This window comes from Hippopotamus amphibius, chromosome X (genome assembly GCF_030028045.1).
Source record: "Hippopotamus amphibius kiboko isolate mHipAmp2 chromosome X, mHipAmp2.hap2, whole genome shotgun sequence".
NCBI classification, from domain to species: domain Eukaryota; kingdom Metazoa; phylum Chordata; class Mammalia; order Artiodactyla; family Hippopotamidae; genus Hippopotamus; species Hippopotamus amphibius.
Window position 1 is genome coordinate 57,868,861 of NC_080203.1, and position 14,396 is coordinate 57,883,256.

General features: G+C 40.6%; 1 protein-coding gene across 1 annotated transcript; it reads right to left on the bottom strand.

The window, feature by feature from the left end:
- Nucleotides 1–1,466: 1,466 nt before the first annotated feature.
- Nucleotides 1,467–10,508, bottom strand: LOC130841449 (melanoma antigen preferentially expressed in tumors-like). Its single transcript, XM_057717609.1, has 4 exons — nucleotides 10,366–10,508; nucleotides 3,780–4,079; nucleotides 2,707–3,309; nucleotides 1,467–1,890 (listed from the first exon to the last, which is right to left on the bottom strand). Exons 1-4 carry the CDS (start codon nucleotides 10,506–10,508, stop codon nucleotides 1,467–1,469), a joined length of 1,470 nt encoding a protein of 489 aa, XP_057573592.1.
- Between the last annotated feature and the right edge of the window lie 3,888 nt (nucleotides 10,509–14,396).

Here is a 14,396-nt window from a genome sequence, read left to right on the forward strand (position 1 = left end):
TAATTGACTTTACAATATTTTCTCTCAATGTCTTTGAACTGCAATGTTTCATCATGTTGACATGTAAACACAGAAACAGGTAATTATTTTAACATTTTTCTTACTAAGTCTGAAATATAATGCTATCTTTTTAACACATAACGATATAAAGAATTTAATTTATTCTTTTATCTTTACTGTCTTTGTTATGCAGTATATTATCATTTCAACATGTAAACAATACACGTAAATTATCAACTAATTATTCTACATCCTTTGTTTCTTACTAACTCTTGGATACACAGTGTGCATTTAATACTTAGGGTGCATCACATTTGAGAGTAGCCAAATTTCTAGGGCTCAGTAGCCACATGTGGTTAGTTTGTACCATACTGAACAGTGCAACTCTAGTGGAAGAGCAGAAAGGGCAAATATATATGGAACAATGTGTACCATGAAGGAAAGGTACACGGTACATTAAGAGAGAGCAACAGCAGAATAAACCTACTTAAATGGGGAGGTAAGAGAAAACCTATCTGAGGAGGTAATATTTAAGCCATGATCAGATGGCTGAGCAGCTATCCAACAGCATAAAGAGGCCAATATCATTTGAGCAGACTACATAAGGGAAAAAGTGTAAAACAAAACACAACACAACAACAACTGGGTTATGGGGGATACATAATCTCCCCAATGCGCTAAGAATGAGTAGAGAAACTGATAAATCATAGGAATGTCTACATTCTGAGTGAGATCAGGGACTTTTTCTTAGCACCTGGAAAAGTACCTAAATCCTAACAGATAGTTGGTCCGTGTGTGTGGAATAAGGAATAACTGAGCCAGGGCTCTGGGACCTGGGAAATCAGGTGGCAACATACTGATGAAGATACCAGTAGGCAGTGGACATAGCTTGTTCATTTCCTTTTACTTATATATGGTTTCTCATAAGCAACCTGAGGTAACCAGAAACACAAGAACTTTGCAGGTCCCTAGAGGGTAAAATTATTCAACAACTACCACCTCTAGGGAGAGTTTCAATTGATCTGACTTGTGTCAAGTGCCATAAATGGATAAATGAACCAATCAATGTGGCTAAGGAAATGATGTACCATGACTGGGTCAGCTTACATCACATACCCAGCACTGTGATTAGTAATCAGAAGAAGTAGAGGGCAGTGGGCAAGAGATCTAGCGGACCTTTCAAATTCCTCTATTTCCTTTTTAAAGTTCCTCTTTTATAGAGATCAGTCACATACGCAATGTCCCTAACCCCAGATTCCTAGAACAGTAGAACTTTATATGGGTCTCTAAAAACTTGGGTTTCAGGCAAAAAAATGAACGCTTTAGGGGCCACACATCAGTGTTGAAACAACTGTGGAAACTGTGTACTGTGGAAATCACTCAGAATAAGTGACCCAGTTCATGTTGTCCTGCTGTGCCCCGTGCAGCATCGCCTGCAACTGGGCCTGAACTTCAGTGAGTTTCTGTCAGTCCAAACTGTCCTGAAAATTCCATTCTTCATAGCAATGCACAGGGACAGGATAAATCAAATGCTTCAGCTTCATCAAGGATGTCAAGTGCTGCAGAACGCTCTTGAGCATAGGCATCGTAATGGGATTGAAGGCAAAGCTAAGGACACGGAGGTGGGTACAGCGGCTCAGGGCTGGGAGGATGGCAGAGAGAGCAGAATCAGTTAGCATACAATTATTTATCTCCAGGTGTTGCAGGGTGCCTGATACCTTCTCCAGCAGACTCTGGAAGGGCTCAACAACTCCTGAGAAGATCCGGTTGTTACTGAGATTCAACACCGTTAGGTGCGTGGCCTGAGAGCTCTGGGACAGGAGAGTGACATCTCTGTTAGAAAGGCCACAGAAAGGTAGATACAGTATGCGCAAGTGAGGTGGCAGGACTCTACAGAGAGAAAAAAGCAAGGTTATTTCAGAAGAATGAGGGCAATGAGCCCTGAATTGTAGGTACCTAAGGCTCTAGAATAAACTACTGTGTACACAGTTTGCAATAGGTGGCTAACAATGTGGACTTTGGGATCAGGCTTTATAGATTTGTGACCCTGAGAAAGTTACTTTACCACTCTGAGGTACAGGGTTTTAATCTTGAAAATGTGCACAGCAGTAATTATTATACAAGGTTGTGGGAAAGATTAAGTGAAAAACTTGCATGCACTTAGTATACATAACATAATCAGTGTTGGATCTGGTTCACGAATTTGGTGAGGATGGGTCTGGGAAAGCATCCAACTGAGGGTTTCCTTTGACTAGTTCCCAGATGACAAGCTCTCCATTCAGGGTCAAAGCCTTGGAGAACACACAGGAGCAAAATTATCTGGCAGCATTAATTATTGTGGCCCATCCATGGGCATGTGCATTAGTGCTATAGCTTAATGTTTCTCCATCTGAATGCCTTCCCTTCCTCTCTAGAGAGCTGTAAAGTCCAATAGGAGCACGGCTGAGTGTTTTTCACCAATATATTTACGGGCTTATTGTAGTCCTCCCATGGTCACTGGATGAGTGAATGAGCACAGCTTCCTTTTCTAATCTTGTCTGCTCCTCACCATAAGGTACCCCTCTCTCCCTCGGCTAGGTTCAAACTCCCAGCAGTGCCCATGCTGAGGCGTAAGGAGAAATAGGTTACAAGGAGCTTAGGAAGATCCAAGCATGGTCTCTTCTGTCGTAACAATGCGGTGTTTGGGGAACCTCCCCACTCCCTCACCTGAGCACTTTGTGCAGTTGATCTGCGAGGCAGAAGGAGGCCAAGCTGAGTTCCTGGAGGCTGTCCAGCCGCCCAAGCTGGTGGAGAAAAGATCTGAATTTCCTTCCCTTATAAAATGTAAAGGGGATGTTGGACAGACTAAGGCTGTTCAGGTGGGTCATCCGAGCCAAAAGGCTGGTGACTTCACTCAGACAAGCCTGATACATTTCCAGGTGATCAATGCACCCCAGATCCAGAAACTGCAGGATACTGTTGTGGGCAGGCATTCCATCGATTTGCAAATGTCTGCAGCAGAGGTGCAAGGACCCAAAGTTCTGCTGAACTTTGGTACAAAGGAAAGAGTGGAACTGCTCTGTTCTCAAGGTACCATTGAGGGAAATAGCCACTACTAATTCCATGGGTTCCTGAGCTGACTGAGGCTCAGACCCGGAATTACCAATCCCGAGGCACCTGACACCATGCTGAGCTTCTTCTATCTTAAGGATAGAGCACTGGGAATAAATACATGACTGAGTACAGAAAGGGAGTGTGGTGTGGATCTCAGAGCATGTTGTTTCACAGTCTGGGTCGTGCCTTAAATCTAGGATCCTCAGTTTGGGCCCCCTGTAAGGAAAGGAGGAGACAGAACACATGAGAGGTAGCTGACTTTCATATAATCCAGCATGATCAATGATCAGAAGCAGGGACAGAGCATTTTAACCCTGGTTTTCACTTCATCGCCATTCACCAAGAAGTTCTTTCCACACAAATGCAGCACTTTTCATCCTTTCCCCACACTTCCTTCACCTTCGGCCTTTCCCTGTCTCAATGCCCATATCCCACTTCTATGTAATCACACTCAGATCCATTCACACTCAAATCCATTCACAGTATCCTCAATCACCTCTATTCTATAATCAACTCTAGAAGACAATGGAGTCTTGAAGGTGACCCCAAGTACTGGACCGATAGCTCTGCAAAGACTGAAGCATTCACCATTGGCTACTGTTGGGAGACGGTTAGGTATTCCCCTGCCCCAGGCTACAGGATACCCTCCTGCTGACTCCCTATGTCTCTACTGGTCATAGTCTTACCAAGAGGAAGAGTTCTGGGCAGGGTGAATCGGCAGACCATCAACCATGGCTTCCAAGATGTCATAGCATGACTCTTGTGCATTCAGTGACCCAACATGGAGACAGCGAAAAGGCCAAAGGCTCACCATTGCCTTTAGCATCATCTTATGCCCACCCAAGAAGGCAGTGTTGAACAGTGGAACAAAGAGGTCTCTTGGGATTTCGCCCAGGGCATGGATAGCTACAGGCTCATTACTCAGCAGACTCTTTGCAGCAAGCTCTAGGAGTGTGACTGTGGTCTTTTGCTCCATCTTCATAAACCTGCTTCAGAGTAGAGAACAGAAATCCTAAGAAGACATCTATACTCTCCTAGTTGCTTCTAGGGTTAGCTATGGACAAAATACTCTTATTGAGAATAAGTATATGTTGAATCATATGGCCACCTTCACCAAAATATCTAATGTAATACTAAAATCAAGGTGGAGGAAAGGGGAGGAGACTAATGTACAAAAGTTTTATGTTGTGGAAAACCAGAAATTGTGCAACTAAAAATGAGAGAAGGGAGAGGAGTAGAAGAAAATAGAACAAGCTTTTTATCATAATGCAGGAGGTGAGTGTTAAATGATGCTGGAGGGGAAAAATGTATAGACCAGATAGTAAAGTGTTGAGAAAACAGGTGGTTCAGGATGATTTTAACATGACCAAAAACATGTCTTAATGATAAAAGCTGAAACTCACAATGAAGATATAACCCTTAGGAACATTTATGCACCAATAACACAGCAACCCCCTTTATAAAGCAAAAGGGCAAGGAGACATAGATAAAATAATAGTAATAATAGGAAACAGTCACACCAGGAGATTTAATACACCAAAGTCAGCATAAGGCTGGTCAAGTAGTACAATAAAAGGGTAGGGATACAGACAATCTAAACACACTGATTAGACAGAAAGCTAATCAATAAGGATTTATACACACACTGAGAACAGAGAATATATTCTTGACAAAAATGGATCATAATTATCTCAGAGATGACATCATTAATTTCTATAAAGGAGAAATATTATAAACAATCCTCTTTAATCCCAATGCAGCAAAAGTTAGTAACAAAAATTGGAAACAGAAAAGCCTTTCCACCTGAAAACATTTTTAAAGCTTTTGTTTGAAAACGTTGACTTAAAGAGGAGATACAAACTGAACTTACAAAGAAATTTTTTAAAAGAATGACTACGGAAAACTACATATCACAATCTATGGGATACATTTAGAGCAGTGATCCGAGGCAAATTCACAGCACTAAACTTTTGATGAGTAAAAATTAAAGAATGAAGATAAATGAATTAAAGTATGGTCTCAAAACAACTAAAAAAGCCTAGAAACAAAAGAACAACTAAAGAAAACAAAAAATAAAAGCAGAAATGAATGAGATACAAAATAGAAAAACAAATCAAAGTCCTGTTTTACAAAACAGACAAGCCACTAGCTGGCTTGATGAAGCAAGAAAGGGAGAGATCACAGATAGACAAAATAATAAATGCCACAGGAGAAACTATCATTGAAACAGAAAAAATAAGGGATTACTTTGCCAACCTCTATGCAAATAAACTTGAAAATCTACATGAAATAGGTAACTTCTTAGACAAATACAGATTACCAAAATTCTGACTCTGGTGTTAGAAATCTTAAATTAGCCAATTTTCATAGACAAAATGGAGAACGTTATGATAGGAATTACTCCCAAAAAGCACCTTGCTCAGATGGTTTTACAGGTGAATTCTAGTAAACTTTCAAAGCTCAAATAGTACCAAAGCACTGTGAGTTATGTAAGCATGTTAGAAAGGAAGGAAACTTCCCTAACTTCTTCTATGAAGCAAGTAGGATGCCAACAGGTAAAACGTAGATACCAAAACACTGAATAGAATATTAGCAAACATCCAACAATACATTTAGAAACTAATATGCTGTGATCAAGTGGAATTTTTTCCATTAATACAAAGCTGCTTCTATATTAGGAATTCCATTGATATCATTCACTATAGTATATACTTAAGGGCAAATACCATATGGTTATCACCATAGATGCCAAAGAAACCTTTGGGAAACCACAACACCTATTCATGTAAAAAAAAAAAAAAAGAGAAAAACCTCAAGAAATGGGAATCAGGGATGCATTCTTAACATGAGAAAAGATATATAATTAATTCCTCACGCAAGTATTTTATTTAGTGGGGGACTACCAGACGTTTTCCAATAAAGTCAGGAACAAGAAAAGTATGTCCACTATATCATTCCTGTTCAACCTTCACATATAAGCATTAGTCAGCTGACTAGGGAAACCAATTAGATCTATATGAATGGATAACAAGAAGTAAAGCCACCTCTATGTGCAGATGATATTATAGTACACCTGAAAAGCCATATGGAAACAATGACACATTAAGTAAAATAATAAGAGAAATCACTAGCTATCTATTTGACATTTGGTAGTGTATATATGTCTATGCTACTGTATAACAAAGGGAGATCAACTCCATGATCGGTGATGCCTTAGAGGGCCAGGATAGGGAGGGTGGGGGGGAGTCGCGGGAGGGAGGGGATATGGGGATATATGTATACATACAGCTGATTCACTTTGGTGTACCTCAAAAACTGGTACAAGAGTGTAAAGCAATTATATTCCAATAAAGAGCTAAAAAAAAAAAGAGAGAGAAATCAGCAAGGAAATAGGATATAAAGTTGCACACAAAAGTCAACAGTCTTTGTGTACACACACACACACCCCCCCACACACACACACCTGGAGGACACTTTAGTAGAGAAAATCCCATGTACAATAGCAACAACAAAGGTTAAATGCATAGAAATCAACTTCATGAGAGCACCTGTATGAGGAAAACGACATAGAAGGAAAATTGAATAAGTAGACAGACACTCAATATCCTTGGATAAAATAACTCAACATTAAAAAGATGTCGATTCTCCCTAAACTAGCGTATAAATTTAATATAATCTCAAAAATATCAGCAAACGTTTGTATGGAATTAGGCCAATGGATAATAAAGTTAATATTTTTAAAAAAACATACAAGAATAGCCAGGATATAAGTGAAAAAGAAAACCGATAAATGGAGAGTAATGATACCAGACATTAAAGCACATTATGAAGCCTCAGTAATTACAACACCGTGGTCCTGGTACATGAATAAACACATAGTCCAGTGGCATAGACTCGAAAACCCAGAAAAACAGCAATCATTATGTGTAAATTTTAGTATATGATGAAAGGGCATATAAAATCACTGGGGCAAAGATGGACATTCAATAAATGTTGCTGGAACAACTCAGACAATTGGGAAAAAAACAACGTAGATCCATATCACACACCATACACAAAAATAAACTGTAAACGGGTTAGGAATCTAAACAAATGAAACCATAACAAAGTCTGGAAGAAAATATGACAGAACTCTTCTGTCACCTCAGTGTAGGGAAAGGCTTTCTAACTATGACTCAAATTTCCAGAGGCAATGAAAGAAAAGAATGATCTATGTGACTATACAAGAATTGTTTTCTTAATGTATGGCAAATGCATCATAAAGAAATGAAAGGGCAACGAACAAACTAGGATAAAGTATTTGCAGCATGCCCCCACAGACAAATGAATAATAGCCAAAGTATATATAGAACTCCAGTATTGAAGGACAAAGGGCTAATATTTCTACAGAAAAATGGGAAACGACATGAACAGATAATTCACCAAATATATATAAAACAGTCTTCAAAACATAGTGAGTCAAACTTTCTCATAAGTAGACAAATGCATACTAAAACAATGCTGAGATATCAGTTCTCACCTACCACATCAACAGAGGTCACAAAAGTAGGGCAACATGTTCTGTTAGTGAGGCTGTGGGAAAACAGTCACAGGTGCTAGTGGGGATGAAAACCAGTACAACCCTTCTGGAGAGAAGTTTGCAAATGCCTAACAGAACTACACACGCACTTAATTTTTGGTCCAACAATCCTGCCGCTGGGAAGAAAACTTGAAGATCCATTTCCACCAACACAAAAATACTTAGGCCCAAGGTTATTCACTGCAGCATTGTTTGTAATTACAAAATGCTGGAAACAATTTAAATGCCTCTCTATAGGTCAGTGGAGTCCAGTGCAGCTGTAAAAAAGAACAATGAAGCCCTCTAATGGGATGAAGAGCTATGTTATACAATGCTGTACATTGAAAAAGGAAAGCGCAAAGGAGCATTATAAAGTGCTGTCCTTCATTTAATAAACAAGGAAATATAAGAAAACATATATGCATCTGTTCATTTGTGCAGTGAACTCACACTGAAATATTGGTTTCTAAATGTCATTTTCCAAGAAAAGGAAACATGGCTCTTTGCAGAAGTGTTTTGATTTCAGGGCTGTGTTGGGGAAAAAAACACAAGATGAACAGGAATACCTTATCATGCCAGCAAGGAAGTACACAAAAGAGGATCAGATCATGCTGAAAGAACACAGACCCCACCAAAAGGAGCTTGCAATCATCAAAGCTGCAACAACTCAAGAAAGTAAATAATGATATAATTTGATTATGTCACAATATAACATAGTTATTCATGATTCAGTACTGACATAATCTGATTACTTGATTCAATAATTTGAAATAAGTTTTATAAAACAGTTTTTATAAATAACTTGCAAATTTATAAAGAAATAAATGGGGGAGAAAAGACAGCTCTTCAGAATTCCAATGGACCAATGTAGCAGGAATAAGGAAATAGAAAGTCACCATTAAAGTCATAATTGTACGCAAGACAAACAGATGGATTTTAAAAGCAGTGAATAAAAGTCTGAGAAGAAATAGGATACTTTCATAGTCTGAAACTATTTCCTACACGATATTTATTACTTCCAAATAGGAAAACAGGACCATTACAATGGAGTAACATAGTTGTCACTACCTTAATCAAGTGTTGAAAATGAATATCATCATTAATACAATATATGGACATCATGTACCCCTGAGATGATGCTTGGAGAAGGCAACGGGATCGCTTTTGCAGTGCTGTGCTATGAGACCTAAAATTAAGGCACAATGACATGTACGCCTCGACATCTGGGGGAAAACCCAGAGGGTCTCAAATGGACTAACCACAAGTTCCCATCCCCCTTTTGTGCTCCCAGGAAGAAGGTCCCCTGGCCTAAAAGCCAGCCTGATCATGGGAACTAGCCACAGTGCCTGCTTTTGTCCCTGACTATCTATCGGGTTTCAGTTCCCCACCAGCTCACAGAAGTATTCAAACAAGCCAGTCGCATCCTCCCACGTGAACCAAGGGTCACCTCGTCCTCTTGTTACTACAGACTGCCTCCCACAGCTCCTGCTTCTTCACTCTCTTCCAGAGCATGACTCCTGTGAGTTACTAACAGTAAACGTTACTAATAAGCTTACTAATAATGCTGCTGTGGGTAGCACATGTCCAGTGTCGGGTGTCGGGTGTTCAGCCACCCCCCAGAACACTAGGGTGGAAATCCCTCCATTGGCAGTGGGGTGAAGGGGAGGAGAATAAAACAGGTGCTGTTGCCAAAAAATGTGTAACTTTAATCATAAGAACACATTCAGACAAACCCAAATTGACAGACATTCTATAAAATACCTGACCAGTAGCTTCAAAATCGTCAAGGTTGGGGAAGACCCAGAAAGCTTGAGGAACTGTCAGCCTAGGGGAGGCTGAGGAGAAATGATGGCCAAGTGCAATGCAGTATCCGGAATGGGATGCTGGAATAGAAAAAGGAGATTACTGGGACGAATGGTGAAATTCAAAGAAAATATGTAGATTAGTTAACAGTACTGCATCAATGTCAATTTCCTAATTTTGCTAATTTTTCTATGGTCATATAAGATGTCAACATTAGGGAAATCTGGGTGAAGGCTTTCTATACTATGTTTTGCAAACTTTCTGTGAGTCTAAAATTATTTCAAAATAAAGAATCTTAAAAAAAAATTCAGTGGTTAAAGGAATGGTTATTGTATAAATGACACTGCTTAACAGAAATACGGTTAGGAGCATGGATAGAAAGATGGGTAAATGTTCATGCCACATCATCCATTAAAAAACTATTTCAAACTGCTTTAGAGAGCCCATTAAAATAAATGAAAGCGCAGTCATCTCCAAGATGTAGATGAATATTTATCTGCTCTTCAGATGAGAAAACCATTTTAAGTATAAAATAAATGAAATACCATATATATGTATATAAAACACACACACACACACACACACATATTTCAATACTTAAAACAATTTAAACTTTGGGATATCAAAACGAACCGCAAACAAAACTAAGATGCAAAAGAGAACTACAATTTTTTTTTAAGAAGCAGAAGGCTGATCGAGGGATTTTAAAGAGAGAGCATGAAATGTTTAGCCACACAACTGAAGCGAATCACAGGTGAGGAAAAAGGGATTCACGGGGCGTGGACAGGAGAGAGGACCGTTGAGCAATCCATTCAATTGCCTTTCTTACTAACCCCCAAACCTTGATCCTGAGTAATTTAATTTAGGTCAACAGAGGCACAGTTTATAGAAAGAACACTGTTGTAATTTACCCGATTGGAAGAAGAGTTGGAAAAAACCTTGAGCCGTCCAGGACCCCAGGAATAGGAGCACGTTCCTCCCTCTCCCGAGCCTCGCAGCCAACAAGCCTCAGTGTCGGCGGTGCCTGGCGTCTTAACGGTTCCGGTTCCCACATGCCGGAAGTGGACTTGGATTGGCGCGGCTCAGGTCAGGTGGCCCCCTATCACCCAATCATCTCTGCGCTGGGAGGCGGGGCCACATTCCCGACCCACCCAGAGGGACCGAGCGGAGAGAGGCTTGTGGGTGAGAGGGTTCCGCTCAGGCGCCAGCCCCACCCTCCTAGATCTCCTTGGCACAGTGTTTCTCTGTGTGGCCTGGGCGCCGCCTGGCCAGGGTTTCTGCCAGGCCGGGTCTCAAACCCAGAGAACTGATGTCCAAACTGATGGGCTACGCTACAGAGGGTGTGAGCTTCAAAACGAGCGGCCGCTGGATGGCAAAAAGTCGTCAGACTTTAGTGGCCCTGGGGCTCTGCTACATTACACAAGCGGTCGGGTCCCCACCAGAGAGAGGAGAAAACCTACTCTGGCCTCTGTGCAGTAAAGCCAGCATAGCGTTTACATTGACATTTGACAAAAGCAGCATAATGGAGAAATTGCCACCTGCTAATAACTGCCTATCAATTGCAAGGATAGCTAATAGTATTTATTTCCAACCCTCTCCCTGGACTCCTGATTCCACTTCTTCCCTGTTTGTTTCCTTTTCTGTTACAATTGTTTACCACCTTTTGGAAAGGGTACATTTTATCCATATGCTATTTTGTAAATTGGCCGTCTCCTGTGGTGGGAAAATATAAATTCCAGGAGGGCAGGCATCTTTGTTTATTTGTTCATTAGCATATCGTGAGTGCCTATGGTAATGCCTGGTGCAATGGATACTTGAGTATTTGTTGAATGATTTTTTTCTCCAGGCACACTAGCCTCTTTTTTGTGCCTTTAACCCTAACTCACCAAACATGTTCCCCTACAATTGTGTGTTTTCCTGTAACAGCCTGCCCCCAGATATCCCTGTACCACCTTCCTTACTAAATTCACATCTCTGGGCTCTTTATCAGACAAGCCTGACTTTTCTTCATGACACTTAGCATTTGATCATAGCTTTGGCGGGTTTTTTGTTTGTTTGCTTTGCTTTGGTTTAGTTTGGTCTAGCTTTTATTCTGTTTTCTTTCTTCAGCATCTCTTCCTTATACCCTACTTGCAGGTAAAGTAGACCAGCCACGACTGTTTTAGGTTTTGCAGTACAATATCATCTTTCAGTAGGTGGGGAAATGGCATCAAATATCTTAAGACTGGATCCCTGGTTTCATGGCTTTACCACTTACCACTATGGGATCTTGACCAGGCGTATTAACTCTTCCAAGGTTTCATTACTCATCTTCAAAAGGAGAATGGCGATTGAACTTGGTGTACCCCCAAAAAAATAATAAATACATAAATAAAATTTAAAAAAAAAGGTGAATGGTAATTGATGTGACTTCTTAAGACTGTTGATTGGGTTCCATTCAGATAACACATGTATAGGGCTTAGCAGAACACCTGACAGTTTTAATGTGACCAGTTTTATACTTGGAAAATGGTACTTGCCTCTTTTAGGTCTTTTCTGTCTTTAACCGCCCCCTTCTCCATCTCAAGGCCCCCTTCCTAATTGCAGCAATAATCTCTTAGGAAGCAATTATGTAATAAACTGTCCCAAATCTTAAAAAAAATGATTATGATCATTATCATTGACTGTATGTTGTCAGAACTGAGCGTCAAAAGAACTCGGGTTCTTCCTAGTCTCTATTGCTTAAAAATAGTTTGCAATTTCCAAGAAGTCCCCTTAAACCACCCTGCGCTTTAGATTGTGTTTCAGTCCGAAGGAATAATAACACCTGCCAATACTATCTACCATAAGTGGTTTAAGGAAAATCTAAGTATTTAACTCATCTCGAACGAACGCAGAATCACTTATTTTTTAATGGGTAATGGCCAATTGAAGTGCTTAGGGTGTCCAGAAAAATTTCTAAAGAACCCCAGGCAAGGATCATGAGAAAGCATGTTCTCCCTCCCTCAAAGGACAAGACATTAGCCCAGCCTAAGGTCAGGTTCTGCCCAGAGAATCCTGAGCAGAAAACAACTGAGGTCAGATTGGAGTGCCACCTATACAGACGGCAACCAGGCAGGGTGCAATGGTAATGCGCTTAACATTTTGTCTAGGTGGACCTTTGCTGGATGAAGATCAGAACAGCAGAAACTTTTCAAAAGGAGAAATTTAAGAGAATGTTTTCCCTCTCATATCCCCTAAAAGAATTGTGAAAACAGGTTTCTCCTATTTAGAATTTGCAAAGGTTGTGATTTCTGGTATATTGTAGATATGCACCAGGTAGATGTGTTTTAGATATCATTTTTTCCAAATCTTGACACTACGAGTATAGTTCACTCAGTTTATGGAAAATGTTCACCATATGACTGAACAATTGGAAGTCTAGTTATCACTGAAAAAAAAAGTTCAAGTATGAAGAGAATTACAGTTTACAAGTAAAAGCCTGACTTCAATTTTCAACTTCAGTAAATGTATAAATGACACTCTGTGGTATCTTCCCTCTGAATTCCAAATCTAATATTGATCGGTGGATAGTAAGATAGATAACAAGGTAGAAGAAGCCCACTTTGCTGTCTCAGAACTATCTCCCAGAATCTATGCAGTTTCAGTAAGAGATACACTAGTTTTGAGTTCTATGATTTCCACTTGTTCTCTCTTTTAACCTCCACTTCTTTGCTGAGCTTTTCGATTTTTTTCATTTCTTTTAAGAATTTGTAGCTGCTTGATAATTACTTTGAAGATGGTCACTTCGAAATTCTTGTCATTATTCCAACTTTATGCACTTCATGTTGGCATCTGTAGACTGTCTTTCATTACTCAAGCTGTGATATTCTTGATTCTTGGTATTGTGACCTCTATCATATCCTGGGCATTTGGAATACCACATTATAAGACTCTGAACACTACTAATCTTTATTTTATGCATGATTCTTGGGTGTAACACAGAGTGGTATGGGTTATGTGTTCAGATTCCCGTTCTGATTCCACCCTAGCAAAAGTGGATTACTGACTCACACTGCCTCAGTGGTAACTGAACTCCCACCCCAGCCCTGGCTACCTTTCCAATGAATGAGAGGCACCAATTCACAACAGTTTGTTGCCTCAGAATGGGAGTATAAGCTCAGTTCCCTTCTGGACGCTGCTGACACCATGGAAAGGGGAAGGGAATGGCAGACTGAATAATTTGTGGCTGGCGGCAGGGCTGGAGGAAGACACTTGGCTAGCTTGCTACCGGTCTCTGAGACATCAAGGGGAAAAAGGGGAAAGCTGAGTGCTAAGCAACCCTGCCTCCCACTACAGGGTTTTGTCTTGATGATGGGTGGAGGTGAGGTAAGGCTCTCAAAAGGGCCCAGCACACAAAGCGGGGTGAGGGAGAAAGTGGAGTGTTGAGTAGTCCCACCTCACACCACCTATTAATACTGGGTGGATATGGAGGTTCAGCTAACCACTGGCATGGCATCACTGACACCAGAAATGGGCATAGATGGGATGCTTACTAGTCCCAGTCTGCACTGCCTCGTTCACTGTCACTGTTGTTACGTGCAGCTGGAGCCTCAGCTTGCTGCTGGACCCCTCTGACATTACCCTGACAGGTGAATTGAATGGTCATCACCTGCTTCAGAGAGGCAGGGTGGAAGATTAGCTACCCCACCCCACCCCCCCACTCCAGTCTCTGAAACCTCAGGGGTTGGGGTAAAGTTTTTCCATTGGTGTTTGTCTGGAGAGGAGGTACATTATTACCAAACAGGTTTTCTGTGTTTAGACTACCCTTTTCATGGTCCTGTGGCTAGGGAAATAGACTTTTCCTAGAGCTTTGTGTCTGTCATTGCTGGTGGTTCTGAGTTAGAGGCTTCTGCCTCGCCCTATGTGGGACATTTGGGAGGAAATAAGAAAAATGAGGGAACTCACTCTTGTGTCCTTGTTC